This window comes from Micromys minutus (assembly GCF_963924665.1).
Source record: "Micromys minutus genome assembly, chromosome: 1".
NCBI lineage: Eukaryota > Metazoa > Chordata > Mammalia > Rodentia > Muridae > Micromys > Micromys minutus.
Genome location: NC_137969.1, coordinates 220,824,807 through 220,851,866, shown reverse-complemented (window position 1 = coordinate 220,851,866; position 27,060 = coordinate 220,824,807). Strand labels below are relative to the sequence as shown.

At 43.7% G+C, this 27,060-nt stretch overlaps 1 protein-coding gene across 1 annotated transcript in view; it reads right to left on the bottom strand.

Moving 5' to 3' along the window:
- SYNE2 (spectrin repeat containing nuclear envelope protein 2) overlaps nt 1-27,060 on the bottom strand; it is a 259,839-nt gene that overhangs the window by 210,340 nt on the left and 22,439 nt on the right. The window contains exons 3-10 of the mRNA XM_080930654.1: nt 17,531-17,592; nt 15,717-15,812; nt 15,531-15,608; nt 15,350-15,442; nt 8,375-8,562; nt 6,977-7,173; nt 4,476-4,576; nt 383-484 (exon numbers count right to left, since the gene is read on the bottom strand). Of these exons, the coding sequence (XP_080786780.1) occupies nt 383-484; nt 4,476-4,576; nt 6,977-7,173; nt 8,375-8,562; nt 15,350-15,442; nt 15,531-15,608; nt 15,717-15,812; nt 17,531-17,592 (917 nt within the window). The remainder of the gene's footprint in view (nt 1-382; nt 485-4,475; nt 4,577-6,976; nt 7,174-8,374; nt 8,563-15,349; nt 15,443-15,530; nt 15,609-15,716; nt 15,813-17,530; nt 17,593-27,060) is intronic.

Below are 27,060 nucleotides of genomic sequence, written 5' to 3'. Positions count from 1 at the left end.
ATACTCTCTTAAGAGTTTTCCGAAGTGTACTTGTGGTAGCAGGGATGAAGATGGCCCCCATAGGGCATGGTACTATTAGGCGGTGTGGCCTTGTTGGAGTGGGTGTGGCCTTGTTGTGTCTCAGTCTTCCTGCTGCCTGGATGTAGACCTCTCAGCTACCTCTCCAGCACCATGTCCACCTGCATGATGCCATGTTTCCTGCCGTGACGATAATGGACCAAACCTTAGGACTGTAAGCCAACCTAATGTTTTCCTTCATAAGAGTTGCTTTGGTCATGGTGCCTTTTCACAGCAATAGAAACCCAAAGACGGTACTTTTCTAATGTATACTCTACCACTCTTCCCAAAATAAGTACAAGCGAGTGTCTACAGCCTTACTCACATGATACTTGTTACAGTAGGTCTCACTGGCAGAATCCGTCAGCATCTTCTGTAATCTCTTCTCTTGCAGAGTTAGCCAGACCATAGCATCCCTCACCTTGGCCTGTAATTCACACATGTAAACATGCACACACACATATATTTAAGCTATGAGTGATTTCTATGAGAAACAAAATTGACAGTGTAAAGGAGCAATGGATTGTTATTATATACCAATGACTCGCCAAGAGAAGCTCTGCTGGTTCCTGTAACACTTTACATTTAAAACAGACTGACACTAACACCTCAAAATCATATTGCAAAAAAGGATTTCTCAAAAGAATATACATATATATGTGTGTATATGTGTGTGTGTGTATGTGTGTGTGTATATATATATATGGGTACTGAGAGGTACACATAGGCTAAAAGTGATCACTGCTCTTCCCAAGGACATGGGTTCAGTTCCCAGCACCCGCATGGCAGTTCACCTTTGTCTGTAACTCCACTTCCAGGGGATCCTGTTGCAGCTAATATTGGAAATGGAATGGCTTATTTCTTTATTGGCCCTCATGGTCTCACTCCGTGGATGCCGCTCTAGTTTGGAGCCAAACACACGGACTCTGTCACTCGGTCTACGAGCTACACTCTCCATAAGATTCCCTTCCCTGACAGTTCACTCCGCCCGCCCTGGTGCTTCTGCCCCGGGGTGTTTCTTTACCCCACCACCCAGTACAAACATGACTCTAAGGCCTGATAGCTTTTTATGTAGACTTATATATTTAATTCTCAATTCACAAACCCTCTATACAATATGATTACATCCCATAAACAACGATACAAACTGCCCTTCTGTATGAGATAAGACCTATAGAATCCCTTAAAATATTCATATCTACCTAGCGCCAATTAAGTTCACCTGGGTCCAGATCACCCTTCTCGATCTCCATCTTCATCGCCCCCCCAATCTCTGCTCCTCTTTTGTTTTCCTACCCCTTCTCCGCTTACCTCTCCACTGTCCAATCACATATCATCTTAACATAAATCTACAGGATCCAATGCCCTCCTCTGGCTCCACACACACTTTATAGGCACCAAGCACACCTGTGTCACACACACATACATCTAGGCAAACATGCAGAGACATAAAAGTAAATAAAAGACCATCTTTAATTCTAGCACTTAGAAGGCACATGGCTCTCTGCCTGATGATCTGCTTGATGGGTCCGAGGCCAGCCTGGACTAGTCAGAAAGTTCTAGGATAGCCAGGGTTACACAGAGAAATCCTGTCTTTAAAAAAAAAAAAAAAAAAAAAAAAAAGAAGTAAACAAATCTTCAGATAGATAGGTTGATTAATTGATATAGGTAGATAGGTAGGTAGATAGATGGCCTATTCATTTCTAATGTTCTTTAGTTTTCTAGGAAACATCATATAGGTCACTTCCTAATTTTTAATGCTATTTATCACTATGGATGATGAGGTGAGCACACATACATAGCAAGCCAAGAATATGGTCATATGACACAGGTCAGAAGACAGCCCTGTGGAGTCAGCACTCACCTTCCACCTTCACAGGGTGGCAGAGGTTGAACTAAGGTCAAAAGGTTTGTTCAGTAAAGGCCAAGCATTTTTACCCTCTCATGTTACCATCATGACAACCTCCTGAATCACTTTGTAGCAGTTCCACTGCCTTCACACCAAAAAATATCACGAATACCTTAAGATTAAACAAACAACAACAAACACACTAGCACCGTTTTGGGGTGTGCTGTTCTATAGCAGTGAGGGGTGCCCTTTCCCCTGAGAGTTTCAGTGGGCTTGCTCACAACTAACTAAATGCACATTTTTCTGCTGGAGGGTAAATCCGGAGGTTACAGTTTCCCATTCACTTGCCTTCTTATTCTAGTAAACAAAAAGGAGGCTTAATATTTTTGTTCCCAATTTCATAGTCAATTGAATCTGTAATTTTATATAAATATTAATTAGGAAAGAAAAGCCTCTCGGCAAGTCAGAAATGAGCATCACATTTCTAAGCCTAGTGTCTCCCCGAAAGTCACTTCCGGAATCAGCAACAAAGTTGCTGACAGCCTCTGCCATTACCACTGGAGAGGCTGCCTAGTTCATCACACAAAAGCTATGTAAACATGCTTGAGAAAGCCATTTAAAAGAACTTTTAAAATAATGCCGATTTTACTAGGATTGTGCTACATTCACCACACTCATTTATCTTCACAGACCTAAGAAGTTTCTTTTCAGCTCAGGGGTTGTAAACTGAGTAATCAAAAACCACTTAGCAGGGATTCCAGGAAATCTCCAGGAGCAAAGGCCAAGGGCAGAGCACAACGCCTCCCTGTAGGTGGAGCACATAGTTCCATTCCGACAGTTCCATACCAACCAAGCTATGAGCAAAAGGGGACAAAACCTGCCAGCTGGAGGATTTTGTTAAACTGGAGAGCAATGGCCGCATGTTGTATAAATGCCTAAAAAATACTGAACTAGACACTTTAAATAGCTTAATTTTATAGTATAGGAATATTTCACTAAAACAAATACAAGTCACAATAGAGCAAAATTTTATTATCTCTAAATTATTCAGAACGACTGGAGTTGACGGTGGGTGGTCGACACACTGCAGGCTCTTCTGCCAGAGCTCGCCTGGGTTTAGTTCCCAGCACCCACATGGCTGTGAGCTGTGGTCTGTTACCTCCAGTTCTAGGCAATCCAATGCTCTCTTCTGCCATCATGTGCACGGCATGAACATGGTGCACAGACAGACATGCAGACAAAATACCCAAATAAACAGTCAAGTGTGGTGGCACACACCTTTAACCACAACACTCAGGAGGCAGCCTGGTCTATAAAGTGAGGGCATCCAGGACTACATAGAGAGACCCTGTCCTCCCAAAAACAAAATCAGGCAGCTCAGTTTATAACTCATCCTATGCAATGCCGACTATAGTTTGGCTCTGGAATGATGACGTCACAGGCTTAAACACTAGAGAGGGTCCCAGCAGCACACAGTGGGAAGAAACTAAGAGGTTGGACCTAGCGCTAAGCTTCATATCACAGAGGGCATATCCCAAGGGGACCACTGAACTCCAGTCTCTTTCTCATCTCTACTTCCCTGCTTCTGTCAGACACTGTCCAATGCTGGCTGGCTACGACCCAACCTCTCAAACTAGCGGCTAAAATAAACGTGAGTCATTTAAAGTTGATATCCATGCGATTTACCACCATAACACAGAACTAATGAAGCGGTTTAATTAACTCAGCAGAGATTGGACCATCACATGAACTTAATTAAAAAAACAAACAAACAAACAAACAAAAGACAAAACAAAGTATAGCGGAAGAAATTAAAATATTAGTTTCCTGGAATAAGCCTAGAAAAGAAGCATATTGAAACATTATGGTTGCTGGAGAGATGGCTCAGTGGTTATGAGCACTGACTATTCTTCCAGAGGTCCTGAGTTCAAATCCCAGCATCCACATGGTGGCTTACAACCATCTGTAATGGGATCTGATGTCCTCTTCTGGTGTGTCTGAAGTTAGCTGCAGTGTACTTATATATAATAAATAATTTTTAAAAAGAAACATTATGGATATTGAAACTATGACTCCATGTATGTTTTACATACTTGCATGTTTGGTTTTTTTTTCCAAGATTTTCCTATTTTCTATGTATACAGCATGCTACCTGCATGTATGCCAGCAGGCCAAAAGAGGACACCAAATCTCATTAGAGATGCTGATGAGCCAGCCTGTGGTTGCTAGGAATTGAACTCAGGACCTCTAGGAGAGCAGCCAGGGTTCTTTACCTCTCAGCTATCTATCCAGCCCCTGTTTGTTTTTTTCAAGGCAAGGTTTCTCTGGCTGTCCTGGAACTCACACTGTAGACCTGGTTGGCCTTGAACTCAGAGTTCTACCTGCCTCTGTCTCCTGAGCACTACTAGGTTAAAGGTGTGTGTCACCATTGCCAGTCATGAATTGCACATTTAAGTTGTGTGTGCAACTTCAATTTCAGGGTTTGTTTTTTGTGTTTGTTTTCTTTTCAAATCAAACTATTAGTGTACAACCAAAAGAAACTGACATACCTGCAGCTAGGCAGACATACCTGTGTTGAACCTCCAGGGCCAGGAGCATCCTTCGAATACTTCAGGAACTGGGCCACATAAGTCATGATGGACTTTTCATCAGGATTCACGACATCTACATCTGTGAGACACACCAGAGCATCCATCAGTGGCAGGAGAGGCTTCCCATAGTTAATTCTCAAGGATGGCCTAGGCCACTGGGTTCAGAGGCTCTTGAATTAACTAAAGTTGTGGACCAGCCCTGCACGCTGCTCATCCTCCTGGCTCCGCCCCTGCGCAGAAGTTCAGAACTTAGATTTTTTTTAGTCAGGCGGAAGTAGCTGAAAGGCTGGCATTACACCATCAACATCCCTTAAAAAACACAGCATCGCCCTGGATGCTGTTTATGGGATGACACAGCCATCTGAGGGGTCGAGAGAAGGCAATGAAAGCATTCCTCTTTCTGGAGACAACACTAGACAGGCGTAACTGATTCCTGGTACACTCAACTAGGCACCTGTAGGGTAAACCATTTCCACAAGTGTTCCTTGTATAGAGGCTTCTTCAGGACATTCAGAGCTCACTTACACTACATCAAATGAGTAAACTTGACTTCAATGGGCCAGTAGTTGTGTTACATGTAAGAAAAATAATTGTCTTAAAAACAAGAAAATAAGTACTGAGATTTAACCCTTCCCAATGGAAGGGCTTCATTTTTGGCTGTGATTTATGCTTTACAGAATTGCTCATGTGTACTAAATCTTTATTTGTATTTATTTATATGTTTTCAAACAGGGCCAGACTGGTCTCAGCTGACTCTCCTGCCTCACCTCCCTAAGTCCTGGGACCACAGGTGCGCGCCAACACTCAAGAGCATCTGAATGAGGAAAGAGCTGGGCTGTTCCATGATTGGTGACAGCAACTGAACCACCATGATGGCTCTGTTTATACCACAAAAGGGCAGGTCTGAGCCTTTGATTTGTCCTTTTACTGACTTCTAAAGAACCCACTGGGGCAATTGTTAATGATAAAAAAAAATTAAAAATACTAAAAATATGTCCTGTCTAGAGCTGTCATGGTGCAATTAACATTGTTTAAAAACTAATATTCGATTCAGGAAAGAAATAATTCATAGCACCAAAGAGAAAGTGGGATTATGATATACTTGCTACTTCTCCTACGTGTCAACATATTTATATTGTTACCTCATAACAACCCAAACTGATATGCAAGAGTATGGGAAAATTCAACAAAAGCAATCTCAGTCTATTTTGACTTCATATTAAAATATATCATACTCTTTGTTGTTTATTAATTACATGCCACGAGATCTTTACAGAAGTCAAATTTATAATAAGCACGTCTTGGCGCACGTGTTTGGAGAGGCGGGCACAGACAGTGTCTAATCTGCACTCCTGCACAGGCAGCTATGACTACAAGTTGCATCTGCCGGCTCAGTGCACTTTTCACTAATCCTAGATACACTGTTAGAACTTGGTTTTTTTGGCACTTCTTTATTTGGATGAGGAGAGGCACACATCATAGCACACACATGGAGGTCAAAGGACAACTTGAGAGAGTTGGTTCTCTCCTACCATGTGAGTGTCAAGAACTGTATTAGATCATCAGACTTGGCAGCAAATAATTTTATCCACTGAACAATCCTGCTAACCCAGCTTACTTTCCTTCCTTCTTTCTTCCCTTCCTTGCTTCCTTCTTATTTTTAAAGCCAGGCCCTCACTATGTAGATCTGACTAGCCCAGAACTTGCTATGTTATACCAGAATGACCTCAAACTCAAAGATTCTTCTATATTTGGCTCCCAGACCTACATTAATTTTTTTTTACAAACATGTATTGGAATATCTGAGAAGCAATACAATCCATATGAAAGAAATTATTCTTTGTTCTTCAGAAAGAAATTATTTTAATAATAATTCTATAAAGTTAAAGTTGGCATTTTAGAATTTTCTTGTTAGTAATCAAACGCAAGGAACCAGCAGAAAGGATGCCAAACGTGGCTAACCACATAAGGAGATTAGGAAAGCAGCAATCACTGCTCTCCATCCACCACAGAGAAAGATCTGGAACTGGAGACACATAGATGAGTGTAAAAGACCGAAAGATCCTTACAGGAGAGCTGTAGCTCAGGAAAAACAGAATTAAAAACACAATACCAAATATAGCAGAAGGAAATTAAGTCAGGGGCTCAGATTACTCTCAGTAAAGGTGTGGCTTGCATTCAGCTGAGACTTCCCTCCCTCAAGGACAAAAGTCAGGCCATTGTTGCAAAGTCCCAATTCCATGAAATTCAATTAAGATCTAGGTCTTCGGGCAGGAAAATACACTGTTGTGATGTTAACTCAGATGTGAGGTGCACAGGTGTGAAGGGCACAGGTGTGAAGCACAGGTGTGAGGTGCACAGGTGTGAAGGGCACAGGTGTGAAGCACAGGTGTGAAGTGCACAGGTGCAACACACAGATGCAGCTTCAATTCAACTACATGCTGGACAAGGAGATTTCAAAAGAAAGAAGACTGTCTACCTTCCGGTTCCAGCAACTTGGGGATCTTCAGCTCATGTTCTGCGATCCTGAAGGCCTCTTTCAGGTTGTCTTTGTTGGATCTGTGCTTCATACTGTCCATGTCAATCAGGTCTGGTCGCAAGGCGTGAATGACAGCCAAAAAAGCCATGCCACTTCTCCAGCTTGACTTAAAATCTGTCACACTGACTGACCCAGACCTGTGCAAAAGGATGTGAAATGGACTGTTGTTTTAAAAAAACCAAAACTTCAAAATATAAACAATAAAAATATATCAATCGGAAAATAAAGCTGAATTTCCAAGAAATGAAGACTAACTGTAAAAATAGAGCATGCCATGATCCTTTGCATATTAGTCATTTGCTCTTTGCTGGTTCACCTCCATTCATTACACACTTATGTGTATGTCTCGGTATGCTGAAACAGCTCAGCAAGCACAGAGGTCACCATGCAAGCCTGGCAGCCCGAGTTCAATCCCCAGAACCCACCAAAGTGGAAGGAGAAAGCCAAGTCCACACAGTTACCCTCTTCTCCACAGGCAGGCCACGGCATGCCTGTGCCACACTCACACACGTGATGACAAATAATAGTAATTTTTGTTTAATTTTTAAGAAGACAGGATCTTAGCTTTCCAAGAGCTTATATTGGTGTGATTGTTAATCGTGGGTGTCAGCTGGGTGGTATTTAGCATCGCCGTGGAGATGTGGGCTCTGGGTGGGTCTGTGAGGGACCGTCCAGAGTAGATAGCGTAACGTGAGAAGTGCGTGGGCTGGGGCTCTGGCCTGAAGGAAAAGGAAAAGACGAGCTAAGCACAAAGACTCACTGCTTTCTGTTTCTAACTGCGGCTGCCTGTAGCAGATGCTCCCGTGACGGCCTCCTTGTGCTCCTCCCGAAATACCTTCCCTGCCAAGATGAACCGTGCTCCCATAACGGGGTCAGAGAAACCCGGAAGGAGGCACAAGTCGCCTCTTTTGGGTAAAGTAAAATAGCACAAGCAGGTAGGGCTCTCGCCCTAAAGTCGCCGTCTAGATGCATGGAGCCCTGTGCCTAAGAGAGATGTTTAATGCTAGGCATGGTGGTGTGTGCCCTTATTCCCAGCCTAAAGGAAGCAGAGGCTCGTGAGTGTGTGGACAGTCAGAGCAACACAGTGAGAACCGCCATCTCAAAAAAGAAAGGGGTAGGGAACGGATTGCTTTATCTGCCCACCACAATAAACCATGGAAACCCAGCAACCAGGGTAGAGCTCCCATCTCTCAAACTAGTGTTGGCTAAGCCCACCGAAATCCACTTCTGAAAGATTCACTAAGAAATGGTGCTGCTGGGAGTTGTACCATCAGCCTGACTATAAGAGCAGGAAGTCCATGAAGTCGTGTGGACGGATGGGCACAGCAAACTACTCACCCAGCACACTGTTCCTGAGCCCACTGAAGAAGAGCCTTCTTGGCGGACCACTGCCATCTTGCTTGGGCCTGAGCTTTGGAGCACTTCTTAGGGGGAGGACTTGAGGTAGGAGATGAGTCAGCCACACTGGCAACCTCCGGTGAAGGTTGATTGTAATCGCAAGACAGAGTCTGAGCAAGCTTCTCAATCTGCGGGAAGCACAATTGTTCACAGGCATGTTAGCACATGCGACTCAGTCAGAAGCACCTAAAAAGCATTCTTTAGCACTGACAGAGGATTCTGGGTGAAATGAGCTTTAAGTGTGACTGAGTTCAGCATTTGACATTTGGGACTACAATTTGGCTTTCCTTAGGTCTGGACAGGGGTACCTCCTGCATCTAACCCAGGAATGGCATCCCACAGAGACAAGCATCCATTCATCCCCTAAAGATCCCACTGAGCACTACCAGTGCTGCTGGATTAAACTGGAGCCAGGTGAGCCTCCTGGTCAAACACCTTTTGAGAAAGAGAAACTGGAATGTAGCCCCTCCATTACAACCTACTGAGAACAAACACATACAGAAAACAGAGAATAGGCAGCACAGGGCAGGGACGCCCCCCAAAGAAAGAATACAGTTACCATTAAGAACCCAAAAAACGGAGCCAGTAAAATGGCTTAGCAAGAAAAGCAAGTGAAAGGTGCTACACAAGCCTGGAAACCTGGGTGCAGTTCCCAGAACCAGAGAAGACACAGAAGGAGGGAAGGGAAGCAACTCCATAAAATCTGTTGACCTCCATATGGATATCATGATATAGACAGACAGAAAGACAGACAGACAGACAGACAGACAGACAGACAGACAGACACACACACACACACACACACACACACACACACACACACGAGATGCTTGTTAATAATAAAGAAATCCCTTTTGGTTTTCTTAGATTTATTTATGGGCATCAATGTTTTACTTGTATGTCTGTATATACATATGTATGTGTACCACGTGTGTGTGTGTGTGTGTGTGTGTGTGTGTGTGGTGCTCACAACAGCCAGAAGAGGGTGTCAGATCTCATGTCACTGGAGTTACCAATGCCCATGTGGGTTCTGGAAACTGAATCCAGGTCTCTGCAAAACACGCAGCTACCTTTCCAGCACCCATACCTAAAACTTTTTTTTTTTAAAGAACATGAAAAGTGCTGGAGAAATGGCTCAGCACTTGCAAGTGAGCACTGCTCTTACAAAGAACATTAGTGGGTTCCCAGTTCCCCCATCCATGTAGAGCATCTCACAGTGACCTGTAACTGCAGCTCTAGGGGAGTCTGATGCCCCTAACCCACACAGACACCTGCACTCACATCTCACACGCACATCCTCTCCCTTTCTTTTCTCTCTCTCGTACACACACAAATTAAACTGATAGAAGAGGAGGAGGAGAAGGTGGAGGAGGAGGAAGAGGAGGAGGAGAAAGAGGAGAAGGAGAAGGAGGAAGATGACAGGACTGGAGAGCTGGCTCAGTGGTTAAGAACCTACTGTTCTTCCAGAGGATGTGAGTTCAGTTCCTAGAAGTCACATCAGGTTGCTCAAAATTTCCTATGACTCCAGCTCAATGGGACCCTGTATCCTTTACTGACACATGTAATGTGTGCTCTCACAGCTACCCAAACATACACATAAATTAAATATATATATTTAAATTAAAAAGTAAAGAACTAAAAAATAAAGTGTCAGCTGGGGAGCTGGCTCATCAGTTAAAGGCAAGCACACACTGCTTTTGCACAGCTTCTGATTTTATCCCAGCACACATACCAAGTGGCTCCCAACTACCTATGACTTCAGCTCCAAGAAGTCCAAAGCCCTCTTCAGAACTTGGATAGAACCTGAACTCACATACGCACGTACCCACACAGAGACATTTGCATATACACCAAGTAAAAAGAAAAATTTAGAGAACATGAAAAGGCCTCCCATAAGCCGTCTTAAAAATCTACAGAGAGAATAGGGTCTGCATATAACATGGGTGAAACGTTTTTCTCCAGAGACAGCGGAAGTATGAACACTGCACGTTGATAGATTTGCTGATAAACACACAAATTGATCTGAATATTTTGGACAATATAATATCTACTGAAAACTTTAAAGATACACCAATAACCATAGAAATATTTAATGTTTCTCTCTGTAATCAACAGAATAGAATCAGAAATAAAGCACATGCTAGAGACTGTGACGTGCACCTGCGGTGCCTGCACTTACGAAACTGAGACTTGAGACCAGCTTATGAAGCCCAGAATCACCAAAGATCAGCCCGAGTCACAGTGTGAGGCTTCATGAGAACAATACAAGAACAACAGATGCAGCCAACACCACAAACCTAACAGCCTGGCAAGCATTGGCTGGAGAGACAAGGAACATAAAATGGCAGAGCCAACTTTGTTTTCAAATGCCTCCCAAAGACTTACTAAAGAGCTGGGGCGTGGCTCTGGAGTAGAGACCCTGGGGCACTTGGAAGGTTGGATGCTCCAGTGAGATGACATCTGCTATTCTCTACAGTACAGTTATGGAATGTTTCCTTCAGGAGAAAATTCTGTTGAAGACTGGGGGTTCGGACTCGGTAGTAAAACTCTGGTCTTACATGTGGAGATCGTAGGTTTAATCCCCAATGCCACATTTTTATTTATGTTATTTTTATCTTCAAGACAGAGCCTGGAATGCCCAGGCTGGGTTACTATGTATCTGAAAATGACCTTGAACTGCTGATTAACTTCCTCACTCCTGAATGCTAAGACTGCAGGCGTGCGCCACCTCACCCGGCTCTCACCAACGTATACAATTGGAATGTTCCACAGAATGACTGAAGAGAGAGAATCAGAATACTGGCATAGGTAAAAAAGAGGAAGTCCTGTCCCACGCCAATATCCCCAAAATATTTTCTTATCTTGTTTTCTAGAACAGTCCTGTTCAATAGAAAACTGCATTTGCTTTGTTTTCGTTCCCTTCTTAATTTTTTCAGACAGGGTTTCATGATGTAACCCTGGATGGTCTTAAATTCATAATCCTCCTGCCTCAGTCTCCTCAGTTCAATGATGGCATTGCAGACATGCCTCATCAAGGCTTAAAAAGTAACGCCCAGAAAAGTAAAAAATGAATACATTCAGACGACATTAAAATGAGATGTGTCTGCTATTAAAAGATTAAAGGCAAGCTACAAAGTCTGAGAAGCTATTTCTAATTTATATATTCCAACAAAAAGAACTTCCATCCAGAATACATTTTAAAACTTCTATAAATTATTACATACAAGAGCATGGCTAATGAATGTCGAGCTCCGTCGGGTCCCTCCCCTTGGAGCTCGGGAAACCCTGCAGAAAAGGGGGAGGAAGAATTGTACAGGCCGGGGCAGTTGAGGACACCAGGAGAACATGGCCCACAGAATCGACCAAGCGGGTCTCATAGGGGCACAGAGACTGAACCGGCAGTCAAGGAACCTGCATGTGTCTGTGTGAGGTCTCTGCATGTGTGCTATGGTGTGAGGTCTCTGCATGTGTCTGTGTGAGGTCTCTGCATGTGTCTGTGTGAGGTCTCTGTATGTGTGCTATGGTGTGAGGTCTCCGCATGTGTCTGTGTGAGGTCTCTGCATGTGTGCTATGGTGGTTAGCTCAGATATCTTTTGTGAGACTCTGAACTGCAGGAGTTGAGGGTTCTCTGAATCTCTTGCCTGCTCTTGGAACCCTTTTCCTTCTACTGAGTTGCCTCACCCAGCCCTGATCTGAGAGTTTGCACCAAGTCTTAGTGTATCTTACTATGCTCTGTTTGGTTGGTATCTCCAAAAGGCCTGCTCTTCTCTGAAGGAAAAGGAGGAGGGGTGGGTCTGGGGAAGAGGAAAGGTGAAGGTGGGGAACTGGCAGGAGTCAGGAAAGGGGAAAATGGGGTCAGGATGAATTGTATGAGAAAAGAATAAACTTAAAAATAAAGAGCAGGCTGGAGAGATGGCTCAGTGGTTAAGAGCTCTGACTGCTCTTCCAGAGGTCCTGAGTTCAATTCCCAGTACCCATATGGTGGCTCACAACCACCTGTAATGGGATCTGATGCCCTCTTCTGGTGTGTCTGAGAACAGCTACGGTGTATTATATAAATAAAATAAATAATTCTTTAAAAATAAAATCATGGGTAAAGTGACCCCATGTTGTTGAGATAGAGCATCATCAGTACCCAATGGGGACCAGCCGCCATCAGGGGCCGACAGCTATAGGAAAATGTTCAGGTTCCTTATATTATGCAGCACATTCTTTGCATACAACCTATGCAAATCCCTAGTATCACTAAACCACCTCTTGGTTACCTATAATATATACAACACAATGTAAATGCTGTGAAAATAAATGGTTGGTATGCTACATTACAGAATAATGCCAAATAGACAAAAGTCTATATGCATTTAGTTCACATAGAAACAGTTTTCAGAATTATCCTCAATCCTTGATTGGAGTAATCTACTTATGCAGAACCCATATATGACTAAGTATTAATTCCTCTTGTATACGAAAAGATTGAATATTAAATTATTCTCGGCTAACTATGTGTGAATAGTAAAATATAAATATTTTTATTCTCTCTTACCTATAATGAAATTTTTAATTATCTAATTAATTGGCCTAGGATGATATACAGGTGGGAATAAACACCTAGAAACCAGCCAAAAATGCTTAATTTTATTTTATGTATTTGAGTATTTTGCCTGTGTGACAGTGTACTGCACGTATGCCTGGTGCTCACAGAGATCAGAAAAGGGCCTTGGATCCCTGAAGTTACAGGGATTATGAGCTGACTTTTGGATGCCAAGAATCAAACCCAGGTCCTCTAGAAGGTTCTCACCCACTACCATCCCTCCAGATCAAACTAACCTACTTTAACACCTTACCATATTAGGGCCATTTTTCTGTCTTCCATTCTACTTTCCTCCTCTCCCAGAGGAAATTTAGTTCCCAAACTTAGTTCTCATCGTCCACAACCACATGCATATTATTTTATTATAGCTACTAACACATGCAATCCAGAAAATATACCCAAATTTTATATCAATTAGTTATTCGATATTCTAAGTCTTTCTAAAAGAAGCATTTGTTCCCCAAGACATACGTAATTACATAGTTATTTTTAAAGCAACAATAAGAAGCACCCTCTGAGCCGTCAGTGTAGACTGGCATTGTAATGGTTAGTTGAGGACAGAACAGTGAACACTAGACATTCACAGTCCACATGGAAAACAAAGAGTATAAGGCCATAGGCCTGCCATATGCTTTCCTTTGTGTAAATAAAATTTGGGCTCTAATTAAAATCCAAACAGGGATTCATGAAACAAATAAGAAACACTTTGACAGTGAAAGCATCCTGAGAGGTCTGGGCATTCAGCATACTCCAAAGAGGTCTCAACCAGCAGGTTTTCCATCTGAACTAGCCATGTTTTATAGCAGAAAACAAATCCATGTTTTGCAGACATCCTTCTACCCTTCCGCCTGAAATATCTCCACAGTTCAAAGGAAAAACAAACAGCTTTCTTTCTAGCCAGTGGCCCAGCCATGTTTGCCCTAATAGTCTCCTGAGAGGATGTGGGTTGCTCAGTCCCACGGAAATTCCTAGGATCCCGGGGGCTAATTTACTTATCTTCTGTTTTTGTTTTGTCTGTGAGAGTGGGGTGATTTGAATGCTTGGCCCATGGGGAGTGGCACTATAAGGAGCCCTGGCCTTGTTGGAGAATGTGTAGCCTTGCTAGACAAAATGGGTCACTTCAGGGTGGACTTTGAGGTCCTAAACTCAAGCTCTGCCCAGTGTGGAAGACAGACTCGTCCTGGCTGCCCACAGAAGCCAGTCCCCTTCAGCTGCCTGTGGATCAAGATGTAGAACTCTCGGCTCCTCCAGCACCATGTCTGCCTGCATGCTACCATGGTTCCCACTATGATGATAATGGACTGGACCTCTTAAACTGTAAGCCAGCCCCAATTAAATGTTGTCCTTATAAGTGTTGCCTTGGTCATCTTTCCATCTGAACTAGCCATCTTGTGTAGCAGAAAACAAAACCATGTTCTGCAATCCTTCCACTCTTCCTCCTGAAATGTCTCCACAGTTCAAAGGAAAAACAAACAGCTTTCTTTCTAGCCAGTGGCCCAGCCATGCTTGCCCTGATATCCTCCTGAGAGGGTGTGGGTGTCTCTTCACAGCAATGAAACCCCACGACAAACGAGGTCTCACTCTGTAATCCAGTCTGACCTGAAACTCACTTGGAAGTTCAGGCAAACCTTCCTGCTGTGGCCTTTCAAAGCTGAGATTACAGACATGAGCCACCATACCTGGATGCTTGTCTTCCTTTGAGGGGCCAGATGTATAAGTCTTTGTATCAGGGAGACACTGTGGTAGCCCACAGTGTCAAAAGAATGGAGTGGAGACACATGAAGAGGGAAGTGAAAGACGGAGAATTTCCTGAACAAGGCAGTGAAGCAGAGTAGGCCACCTTCTAAGGACTCCAACCACACCCAAAACCCAAGAGGGAAGGAGAGGGCTCAGAAGGAACCGCCATGAAAACCACAGGCCTGCCTGTTCAAGGTTCACCTTCTCAACCTTAATCCCAGCACTTGGGAGATGAAAGCAAGAGACTTCTGTGAGTTTGGGCAGCCTGATCTACACAGAGAGTTCCAGGCTAGCCAGGAAGGACTACATAATAAAACCCTGTCTTAATAACAAATAAAAAAATTAAATGTGTATGTATGTGCATAAATATGCAAGCACATATATACAAATACATGTATATAATATTGTACACACACACATGTAAATTGCATACACATATTAGAAAAGCAGTCTTTACTGTATGTTCTCTACCTGTTGGGAGATTCCAAGTCCTGTTTACAGAAGTAGCTCGGGACTGAACGACACATATGTCACCCTGTGTCTCTTGCGTATTAGACTAGTAATATTCCTAACTCCAAAATACTTACATGAAAGTGGAGGATGATGGTCCAAATCAGGCCAAGAATAATGGATGGGTTTCCCTCAACGATGTCAGCCACATGGATGTTTATTAGCTTGATCTGCGCACAGAGAAACACAGGTTAAAGGGAGCCAGCCTCCCACTGAGCCCATCCCTCCTGGGACTCTGCAGGTGTGATTCATACTTACAGATCTGTTTTTCAGGAATGTCAGGGCATGTTCTATGTTGATTCTACACTGGAATGTATTAGATCCTTTATCCCGAGGCTAAAAATTCAAGCACATCCTTACTCAGAAACAGGAGTGCATTTAAAAAAAACAAAACAAAACAAAACAAAACCAACCAAGTGTCTTATTGCCATTTGGAAATCTTACCAACTGTTGTCCCGAGAGGACTTCTAACAGGTCCAGGAGGACATGCCCCTTCTTAATGTCTGTGAATAAGTCGGATATAACTGAGGGAGGCGTGTGCTGCCAAAGGAAACAAGAAGAGTAATCTGCCAAGGGTCCAAAAACACCGTTAAGCACCTCCTAAGTGAGCTTGTGTCTTCAAAACCAGCTAGGACTCAGCAGGTATTATCTTAAAGAATGATACGGTCCTCATGAGCTACATTCCGAAGCATGACGAGACAAACAGCGAACCTCTTTTATCTCATGGCTTAATTCCAGTTACACAATACTCTTTCTGAGTGGAGCTTTCATGGCCCTAAACCTTGTGCATAGACCGCACAGCCACAGACACTCAGAATCAGGCCATACTGACCCCCTGGGAGAGTAGGCTGCATTACTGAGGAGGTGTCTCCCTTTGGTCAGAATGACATCCATTGTGTGGAATGGACAAAGAGGCAGAATCACTAATTAGACTTCCAGGTTGTCTGAGGCTCTCAGCATCACCGAGACAGAGGACAGAGTGGTATTTGAATTGAGGTCCCTGGGTCCAGACTGAGTTTGTGGCCTAGCACTGTCCCTTGCTAAGTGTTTGACTGGGGCAAGTCACAAGCATTCTCTATAGGAATCATACTTTCTCTCACATAGCAAGACTGCAAAATCACTTAGGAATCACAAGGAAGGCTGGTGAAGTGAAACAAGCCTGGAATCCTAGCACTAGAAAGCTGAGGCAGGAGTCTGGCCAAAAGTTCAAGGCCTATTGGGTCTACACAGTAACTTTCAGGCCAATCAGAGTTAAACAGTAAGGCCTTGTCTCAAACAGAGAAGGAAGTGTGGCTGGAGATACAGATCAGTGCTTAAGAGCAAGTACAGCTCCTGAAGAGGACCCAAGTTCAGTTCTCAGCACTAACGTTTAGCAGCCCAACATGGCATCTCCAGGGCATCTTCGGACCTCTTCTCAGTTCCATGGGCACCTGTGTGCATGGCGAGGTACTTACAAATAAAGGAACTTTTAAAAGAAAGTAACCATAGGGAATTCAAGGATATGGCTCAATGGCGAGACAACTGCTTTAGCATAGGAGCCTTGAACTCGATGCCCAGCAAGAGAACAGAGAGAAAATGTGCTAAGCAGTAGCTCTTCTATAGTCTCGGCTACTGGGAAACTGAGGTAGGTGAATTGCCTAGATCTAGGAGTGCAAGACCAGCCTGGTTAACAGAGGGGGGAACAAACAATTCACCTCAAAAAGGACAAGGTAAAACAGCAGTGAAATCAAGTTGAAAAGAAACTGTGCTCCAGAGTGTGCTGTTTAGTAAGCTACGGTTTTAAAACAGCAGGTGCTATAAGCATTCTTCACTGTCATTCGGAACAAGTTTAGAGTGGTGTGGGACACCTGTCACTCAATACAAACATCACATTGTTATTATGTCACTCGATGAGAGAAGTGTTGCCACCCTAAATATTTTTACAGCACTGCCCAGTTCCTTCTCTGGAAAAAGTGACAGATAAACCAGGACACCAGTGTGCGAGCATTCTCTTATGAAAAGACATTCATGACTTTCTCCTCGACCTTCCCCAGGTCATCACAACATCTTGATTTGCTCAGGTGTTTATCTATTTATTATCAATGGGGTCTCACAGAGCCCACGCTTTCCTTTAACTCAGCACACAGCCAAGAGTGGCCTTGAACCCCTGATCTTCCTGCCTCAAGCTCCCAGGTGCTGGAATTTGGGCATTGACCACCCTGGGCTAAGAGTTTGGGGACTGAGGAAGCAACAGCTTTCAGGGTCTGACATCACCTCACCTTTGCCAACTGTGAGTTTATCCAGCAGGTGAAGGTCTTCTTCTGAGTGTCCTCCTGCTCGGCTAGGAAAGAAGACATAACAGTGGTCACACATGGCAGGCTGCAGACTCCTGAAGTCATGGAAGCAAGCCAAAGATTCAGTCAGACTCAGGCTAAATTCCAGGTGTTCAACCAAAGACTGCTCCAGAAGTAGTCGATAATATGATATAATATTTCTTAAAGTCACAGCTCAACTGACAAGAAATGGTGGTTTTCAATATTTTTTACGAAAAAAAAATAATTGAGATCTTCCACTGCTTTGTCCTGTTTAAAAGACTAAAGAATGAGAAGCATCCCTAGCCCCCCAGCTCTGAATCACCATGGGACATCTGAAGATATTTTAAAAGGTTTGCTGAGGTCCTTACAGTTAGGCGTTGACACTGTACCAAGGAATTTATCAATTAAACTGCCCTAATATTGAGTAAACCATAGAGATGTGGGTTCAAATTCTGTTGCCATGACTAAGTGGCTATGTAACCTTGAGAAATAGCAAGGCAGTGACAAGCACTCACCTCTGGAGGTTGACTTGAGAGGCAAATGATTCACCTAGTATGCCTAGCACAGACCAGCACATAGCAAACACGGAGCCATGCTCTTGTTAAGCAGAAAGGAGCTGGGACTGGAGACAGAGTAGGCACTCGATTCTACCTCCCCTGCCCTATGGGAGGTGGCCCTATTAAGCTTCTTTCAGCATCCCAACCCCTCAGCATCCAATAGAAATCTTCCATTCTATGGGCTGAGCACAGGGACACTGAGCCTCAACTCCCCAACCTCTTCACCTGATGGGTGGGTATAAACAGGAGCCCGGACATCCATTTCTGCCAGAGGCTCGCCACCATGCTTCCACCAGTAACTGAACCGACATCTCACACCATACTGCTCTTTACTCCTGCTGCCCTCAGTCCCCATGCCTGTGCATGTGGATCGGGATGTTTGCTCTCAACTACTGCTCCAGCATGCATGCCTGCTTGCTGCCATGCTGCAGACCGTGATGGCCATGGACTCACCCTCTCAAACTGTGAAGCCTCCAGTAAATTCTTTCTTCTGTAAGTTACCTTGGTCACCAAGTTTTGTCATAGCAATAGAAAAGTAACAAAGGCAACCCCAGTGATGATCAATGTCACCAGCACCCATTGGTACCCTCAATGACAATGGATACTTCTCTCCCACAGATGCATGGTAATTCACATTTCCTTCTTCAAACATCCAATGCCTCTTTCCAAACTCTTATTCTCTGCTAAGACCTTTCTTTGCTGTTGTTTGTGTTGGTTAGTGTTAACTGCCAGTTCAACAGAATCTAGAATTACTTGGGGGAGAAAATCTTAATGAGGACTCATCTAGATCAGGTTAGCATGTTTGTGGGGCATTATACTGGTTGTTCTTTGATGCAGAAAGACACAGCCCACTCTGGGCAGCAACATTCCTTATGAAGAGGATCTGAACCACATGAAACAGGAGAAAGTTAGAAGCAAGCAAGGATGTATTTACTCTCTTTGTGGTTGACTGTGGATGTGATGTGACTAGCTGTTTGAACTCCAGACTTAATTTTTCTGAAATAATGAACAACAGGCCAAATAAACTAAGTTGCTTTTTTGCCAGTATATTTTGCCATGGCAACAGAAATTGAACTAGAACATTGCTGACTTTTTTTTGTTGGGGGGAGGTGCTTTTCTTTGTTTTTGAGACAGTGTCTTAAGGAGCCCAGACTAGCCTAAAATTCTCTATGTGGCCTTTGCTTCTTTTTTTTTTTTTTTTCCTTCTTTTTTAAAAAGATTTTTCTGGCTGGAGAGATGGCTCAGTGGTTAAGAGCACTGACTGCTCTTCCAGAGGTCCTGAGTTCAATTCCCAGCAACCACATGGTGGCTCACAACCATCTGTAATGGGATCTGATGCCCTCTTCTGGTGTGTCTGAAACACACCATATAAAATAAATAAAATCTTTTAAAAAAACAAAAAGAATTTATTAAAAAGAGATTTATCTATTACATATAAGTCGATGGTATTCAGACACACACCAGCAGCATCCAGTACAGAGAATGGCTACCTCCTACTCTCATTTCCTGTACCACTAGCCGGCTCACCTCTTCATCTCTCAGTTCCTACATAATACCTTGGGAAATCCTCCCAGGTCCACCTTCAGAACCGCCTCTGAGGCTGGGAGCTCGCTGAGTCAGTAAGGGGTTCGCCTTGCAAGCGTAAGGGTCTCCATCTGGCTCCCTAGAATTTACCAAGGAAAGGCAAGCATGGTGTTCCACGCTCTTAAGCCTAGAGAAGAAGAGACAGGGACAGGTGGACTCCCCGAAGCTAGTGAGAGACTCTGCCCCAACAACCGCAACAATACCACATACACAAACACACACAAACACAAACATGTATGCACAAAACATTCTAGATATCTCTACTTATTTCATTATCTCCATCACACTACCCTAGGCCACGTCACCCCTGGGGCTACTGGAACATATTTTTACAAGTGTCACACCGAATTTAGGACCTTAAAATATTTTAAATTGATAACCCCCAGTTAAGCAACATCAAAAACAAAACAAAACAAAAAGCTGCCCGGGTAAATAGAGTTGTACAGCACAAGTGTCCTGACCGATTACCAAGACTCTTAGCTTTCCTGTATTTCTTTTTGTTCATCAAGTCCATTCTCTCTGCATTACAGGTTTAAGTTAGCTATAGTTCAATGACTGACACCTCATTAGGTGGTCAATGGTTGTCCAACTGGACTGATTTTTCAGGGGTTTGGGAGTTCATGCTTCTTATTTTAATTTTATTTTACAGAATTACAAGGACCACAGTTCCCTCACCAAGTCTCCTGGGATCTCTACCATGTGCTCAGCACTTTTCCTCCCCAGTTAGTAGATGATAAATAACTTTAAACAAGTGTTGCAAAACACACAGAGAGCTAATTTTATTTCTCAGCGGGGAAGGAGGGTATACCAGAAAACAAGTTTTAATGATTCCAAGATCAAATTACATGTACACAAGGTACGTTTACCAAGCAACGAGAGATCTGTCCTCCATAACTATAAAACAGAAGTTCCGAATAAAATTTAAAAAATAACAACAACAACAACAAAAATCAACCTTCTTGCTTATCCCCAGGGGACCAAGAGAGAATCTCCTATTCAGGAGATCATGTATGAAAAAGGAATCACCAATGCATACACCACGTCCAGGAAGATGCTGCCTAACTCCAGGGAAGCTGCAGGGATGGAGGGAGAAGGGGATGCGCATTAAATCACGTTGGTGGTGGACCGTGGCACAAAACCAGGTTCAGCAAGAGCATCCCCAGCCTCCGGAGTTTAGTGCGCCGGGTTCATCTGTAAATCTCAGTCATTTGATCCCCACTCCAAAAAGAGGAGCTTTCGTTTCATGTTCATTTAACACCAGACAAAACAAGTCTTGAGGCTGAGTACCCTGGGGTCTCTGAGCTTTCCCAGGGTGAGAAAACAGACACCAAAATCGGGGTTTTCACTAAATGGTTGAAATTGGAGCTGCTTGTCTAATCGGAGATTGAGCAAGGAATAACCCCTGACCGAGAAACAAAAACATGAGTTAAAACAGTCAAACTTTTATAAAGAAACCTGGTTATCGCTGGCCTGACTCCAACAGGGGGGACGGGGGTAGAAAAAGGAGCAGTCCTCAGCTCCACCCCACAGGTGCACCCCCCTCCACAGAGAAGCCATGCACAAAGGAGCCTCCAGAGACAGGTTTGGAAAGCCTGCTGAGGTTTTGTAAAACTTACTGTCCAAACAAGAGAACAACTCCCTTCAAACTGGGAAATCAGAGCCCTTTAAACACAAGGACCTTTTCCTCAATGGCAGAGCTATCGAAGGCGCACAAAACATGTCTGCAGATGCTCCATGCCACAGATCCCTTACCCTAGATTGCACAGGTTTTCGTCCTGCCTTACCCCCAGTACTACAGTTAATTCTGCAGGAACTAGAGCCAAGCAGCTCACCCAGAGCCAGGAGACTTAGTAACCTTTTGTTCTTTTAAAGGCTGACCCATTGGGGGCGGGGAGGGGGAACCAATAATTAAGAGCTATGGGCTTACCGCAACTTAATAAAAACCTTCTTAGAGTTGGATCTAGAGAATAGGACCTTTTAAATGGCAGATGGCAGGGGCTGGGGGGAGGGGAAAAGAAATGAAAGGACTATTACAATGGCGTAATACAACGGTGAGTTGCTGTGAAAATGCTAAGAAATGGATCTTGATTTTGGGGACAAATAAGGGGCACATGTGACCCATTGTTATCATTCTTCAAAGGGGACAAAGATTTTTCTCCTGGCAGCATTACCATGAAAATACATGTCACCCCACGGTTTGCTCTAACTCAGTCTGCCTCTTGTAAGCTGGCAGCAGCCTCCCAGTAGCTGGGAGGGAATGAACTGAAAACAAATTAGGGGAAACTTCAGGGCACAGATTTTAAGTTCATTACAAATTAGCTCACTGCGAAGCTGCCATGGCTCCTGGGTGTCAGAAACATCCCAGTGTCTTGCATAAGTTCACCTGAGATGCTAACGTGGGGAGTCTTCCCACGGGTTCAAAAGCAGTGCCCCAAGGTCAAGGCACCACACAACAGCCCTCTTCAGCCAAGAGCCACAGGACAGAAGTACCACATCTCCTGAAGCAACCTATCAATTCAACTGAACTGACAACTGCATCCAGCCCAAAACCCACCACTTTGACTTTTCATCCCCTCATTAAAATCTGTCCATCATTTTGAAATTTCTTACCGAATAAATTGCAAGTTCCTAGGCTAGCATTCTCCACTGAGTATATATGTGCATGTGCCCATGCATGTGTGGGCCATTAGGAGTATTCTTCAATACTAGTCTTGCAGAGGACCTGAGTTTGGTTCCCATCACCTACAATGAGATTGCTCACAACTGCCTGAAACTCCCAGGAGATCCAACAACCTCTGGCCTCCACAGTCACCTGAACTCATTTACACACACAGTTAAAATAATTGTAAAAAATTTTAAGATCTATGTCTCAGTCAGTATTTCTATTGCTGCGATGAAACACCATGGCCAAAGCAAGTTTGGGAGGAAAGAGCTGATTCAGCTTCTGCTTCTGCATCACAATTCATCAGCAAAAAATGTCAGGACAGGCCTGGAACCTGGAGGCAGGAGCTGATGCAGAGGTCATGGAGGGGTGCTGCTTACTGGCTTACTCATAACTTTCTCAGTCCGCTTTCCTGTAGAACCCAGGTCTACCAACCCAGGGATGAAACCACCCACAGTGGGCCCTCCCCCCTTGATCACTAGTTGAGGAAATGCCTTACAGCTGGATCTCATGGAGGCATTTCCTCAACTGAGGCTCCTTTCTCCGATGACATTGACTTGTGTCATGTTGACACACAAAACCAGCCAGTGCAACCTGAAAGTGCAAATGTTTCAAAAATGAAAGTAGAAATCAGAAATGTAAAAATTAAAAATTAACTTGCTTTTGAGACAGGGTCTTTCTGTTATGAAGCCTCGGCTGTCCTGGAATTCACTTGAACTTATAGAGATCCACCTGCCTCTGCCTCAGATACTGGTATTAATGGCTGCCACCATGCCTGGCCAAAGTCCTCCTCCTTTTTTTTTTTTTTTTTTTTTTTTTTTTTCTCAGTGATAAGTGACTCTTCCTCAGGGTCCTCTAGACTGACATGAAAGCTACAGAAACTGTACACAAAAGAGCTCATCTGAGGTGTTTACAGGGTCCCCAGCTCCTACGGGAGCACTGATTAGGCAGAAGGCACTCAGTCAATATTCCCAGAATCAATGAGTGTTGGTTAAATGAATGCAGATGAGGTACCTTCATTTCCTGAAAAGGGCAAAGATTTAAGCACTGTGCTACTCTAGTTCTTGTCTTCTGTAACAGTTATAAACACTGTGACCAAAAGCAACTTGGGGAAGAAAGCAATATTTCTTATTTCACTGTAAGAAAAACTTCAAATTATAACCCTTCAAATACAGAAAGGACAGAAAACACATATACCCAATTGCTTGACGTGTAGATGCTACTGAAGATCTTTGCTTCAGGGAAAAAGGACAAGCTGGTCTGAGGCTGTAGTTAGTCAAATGCTTGTCTAGTATGCTCAAAGCCCCACCACGACATAAACAAGATGTGGCACTACACACCTAAAATCCCAGCACTGGGGAGGAAGGCAAGAAGATCAGAAGTTCAAGATCCTCAGCTATCTATGGGGTTTGATGTCAGCCTGGGATACATGAGGTTCTGTGTCATAAATAAATAAAATACATTTTACAATATGAAATATACATAAAATGAGTTATAACACAGTGTGCTGATTATGATTCTATGTATATTTGTGTGTATATATATATATATATATATATATTTTTAAGGATACAGAAAAACACTGTTTCTGGCTATTCAAACTACGATAGTTACAACCTCAAGCTTCGTGATTTCTCTCCTGCTCTGTGGAAAACCCGTATCATTGAATAAACTCTCCCGCGTCTGTGCCTCCCTTTGCAGAGCTCCACATGTTGAGGATATGCTCACAGTGATTACTACAATGATCAAGGAGCAGACTGGCCATTGCATAAGGTCTTCTTGTCAAGTTATCCTAGCCCGGTGTGTTTCCGAATTCTTTGTTTAATAAGCCCTGGAGTGTGCTCCCTTCCAGTGTCCAAATGCACTCCAGAAGCGCTCCGAATTCTCCCCAGGGATTTTTATGGCAACTTCATGACATGGACATAAAGTGATAACACAATCTTTAGTTCTTAAACACCACCAAAGATGAGATGTCACTCCCCCCCCCCCCACCCTGTCTCCTCTGATAATCACCCTGAGCCTATCAAAAAATCACTTCATTAAACAAAAGATTCAGGCTGGAGAGACGGTTCCTAGCGCTGCCACCAACTGATGGCCTGAGTTGGACCCTTGGGTCTCATATGGTGGAAGGATAAATGAACTGGAACAAGTTATTCTCTCTCTCTCTCTCTCTCTCTCTCTCTCACACACACACACGCACGCACACACACACACACACACACACACACACACACACTTTAAAAAAATGTTTCTGTTGTGCAGGAAACTCCAAGGGCTTTGAGAGCTCTGTATCAGAAACAAGGCAAAGAAGCCAAACAGTAGGCACAAATGTCCCTGATAGTCTTAGAATATTGCAAAGGCCTTGGGAACTCTGAGCCAAGAACCATGGCAGAGAGCAAGTATTTCTTATGAAGGCACAGGCATGGCTGGGTTAATGAGGCCTAGTTGCAATGGTTTAAAATAATATCCCCAGCTTATCCTTAGCTGGGCCTCTCACGTAATAATAATCAAGTTTGAACAACACATTTCAGCCATGTGTTCCAACAGAATCCAGAGGAATCGCAGCCCGTTATCTATCACAGAGGGCATTAACAGGCCAAGTCTGCCTGACCTGCTGTTTCTGGGGAGATAGTAACAAACAGGAATAAATACAGCAAGTTGAGGGAAGTCAAAGCATAGCACACATAACCCAGGGAAGAAAATTCTACAGCACTGGAAGGTTAAAGAGGGGAAGGCCCGTTGTTTAACTACAAAATGGGAAAATAACACATTTTCTTGCAATCAACTACATGCGAGCAACGGAGAAAGGCAAGTGGATACTTCAGGGGCTGAGACCTGCCTTACTAACCCAGGAAGGTAAAGCCCAGAAGTAACGCTGACAAAGAGAACTCTCATGTGCCTGTGCAGTCGCATCTCCACATCAAACTGTGCTTCACACACACACACACACACACACACACACACACACACACACACACACACACACCCAGTATCTAATTCCTTCCCTGTGAAGAAGCAGCCCTTGCCTGTGGAGCCCAGCATGCAGGACTTCATCAGACTGTTTCCACAGCACCTCAGGATGTGGTGACCTGCAGCCTCCTACAGCCTCAGGTCCAGCCACGTTTGCCCCCTTCCAGATCCAGTGCCTTCCTCTTTCTCTGCACTGTCCCTCCGCACTCCAGCTCCCCTGCCCCGCGTCCCATAAGCTCAGGATGTCTCTCTGGTCAATCTGCTCAGCATCTCTCCATGCTGTTCTCCACTCCAGCCAGGAAATCACAGCCATGCTTCCCCTTTTACCCTTAGAAGGGAGGGTTAGGAGATCCTACCCCAGAGTTCCACTCCAGCCTCAGCCCAGTCCCTTCTGGCACCTTTTCGTCGGGACCCTTCACAAGCCTTAAGGCAGTTCTAGCTCCTGACCCTGTCTCCGAGACCAGCCACATTTGGGTCTTGGCTCCGAGCTCTGCCTTGGAGGAAAGCAAAGGCAACCGAGATTTTATTTCCTGGCGGAGAGTCGGGGGACATTTCACGCTTGCTCACAAGTAACAGCTCATCTCAATCTATAATCATTGTTAAAGCTGAATCACCAGTTTTAGAGTCATGCTACTTCATGTGACCCTATCTCTGTTATGATCCCATAACTGTGCACTTGGGGAGACAGAGGCATGCTGGTCTCCACATATCTTCCCATCAATAAAATGGGGCAATGATACTTACTTCAGTCATTAGGATTTACTCTACTGACATAGATTAGAGTCAGAAAGATCTGTCGCTTAGCTTTACAAATAAGGTTTTATTTGATCAGACATATATTTTTCCACATTGCCTGAAGCTCCTTTCATGCTAGAACAACACCATGGATAGTTACCAGAGACTTTGTAGTACTTAACAATTAAAATATTAACATCTGGTCCTTTGCAGAGCAGTTTATTAGTTCCTGTTATGAACGATGGTAGACTATGAAAGTAAACATTAGTGATTATATGGAAATCCTAATGCTAAGCAAAAGAAACCAGTCTTGAGAATATCACAATTCACTTATATGACATGCCCAAATGGTAAGTCTCTCAGGGGTACAGTGATGGAGGTGAGGTAGCTGACATCAATAATGTTTTCCAGGTGACTGAGCAAGATTTAAAATCAGAAGTGATGATAGTCTGCCCAGCTCTACGAATATCTGGTTCCTTTCAAACAAGCGACTTAGATGTCAATCTTTCTTTTTTTTAAAGATTTATTTATTACATATAAATACAGTGTAGCTGTCTTCAGACACACCAGAAGAGGGCATCAGATCCCATTACAGATGGTTGTGAGCCACCATGTGATTGCTGGGTATTGAACTCAGGACCTCTGGAAGAGCAGTCAGTGCTCTTAACCACTGAGCCATCTCTCCAGCCCCTCAATTTTTATTTTTTAACTTTTTTTTTTTTTTTTTTTTTGGTTTGGGGTAGTGAGACCAGGGTCTCATTGACTGGCCTGGAATTCCTTATGCAGAACAGGCTGACCTTGAACTGGCCTAGAGACCTGCCTGCCTCTGTCTCCCCAGTACTAGGATGAAAGGCATTCAAGTCACACTCCACTATCTTTAACTTTGTTTTTTGCAGTGCTGGGGAGACAACCCAGGGCCTCAGGGATGCTACATAAACACTCCTTCAGCCATGAATATCATGGAATGTTAGGTCTTAATAAAGTTT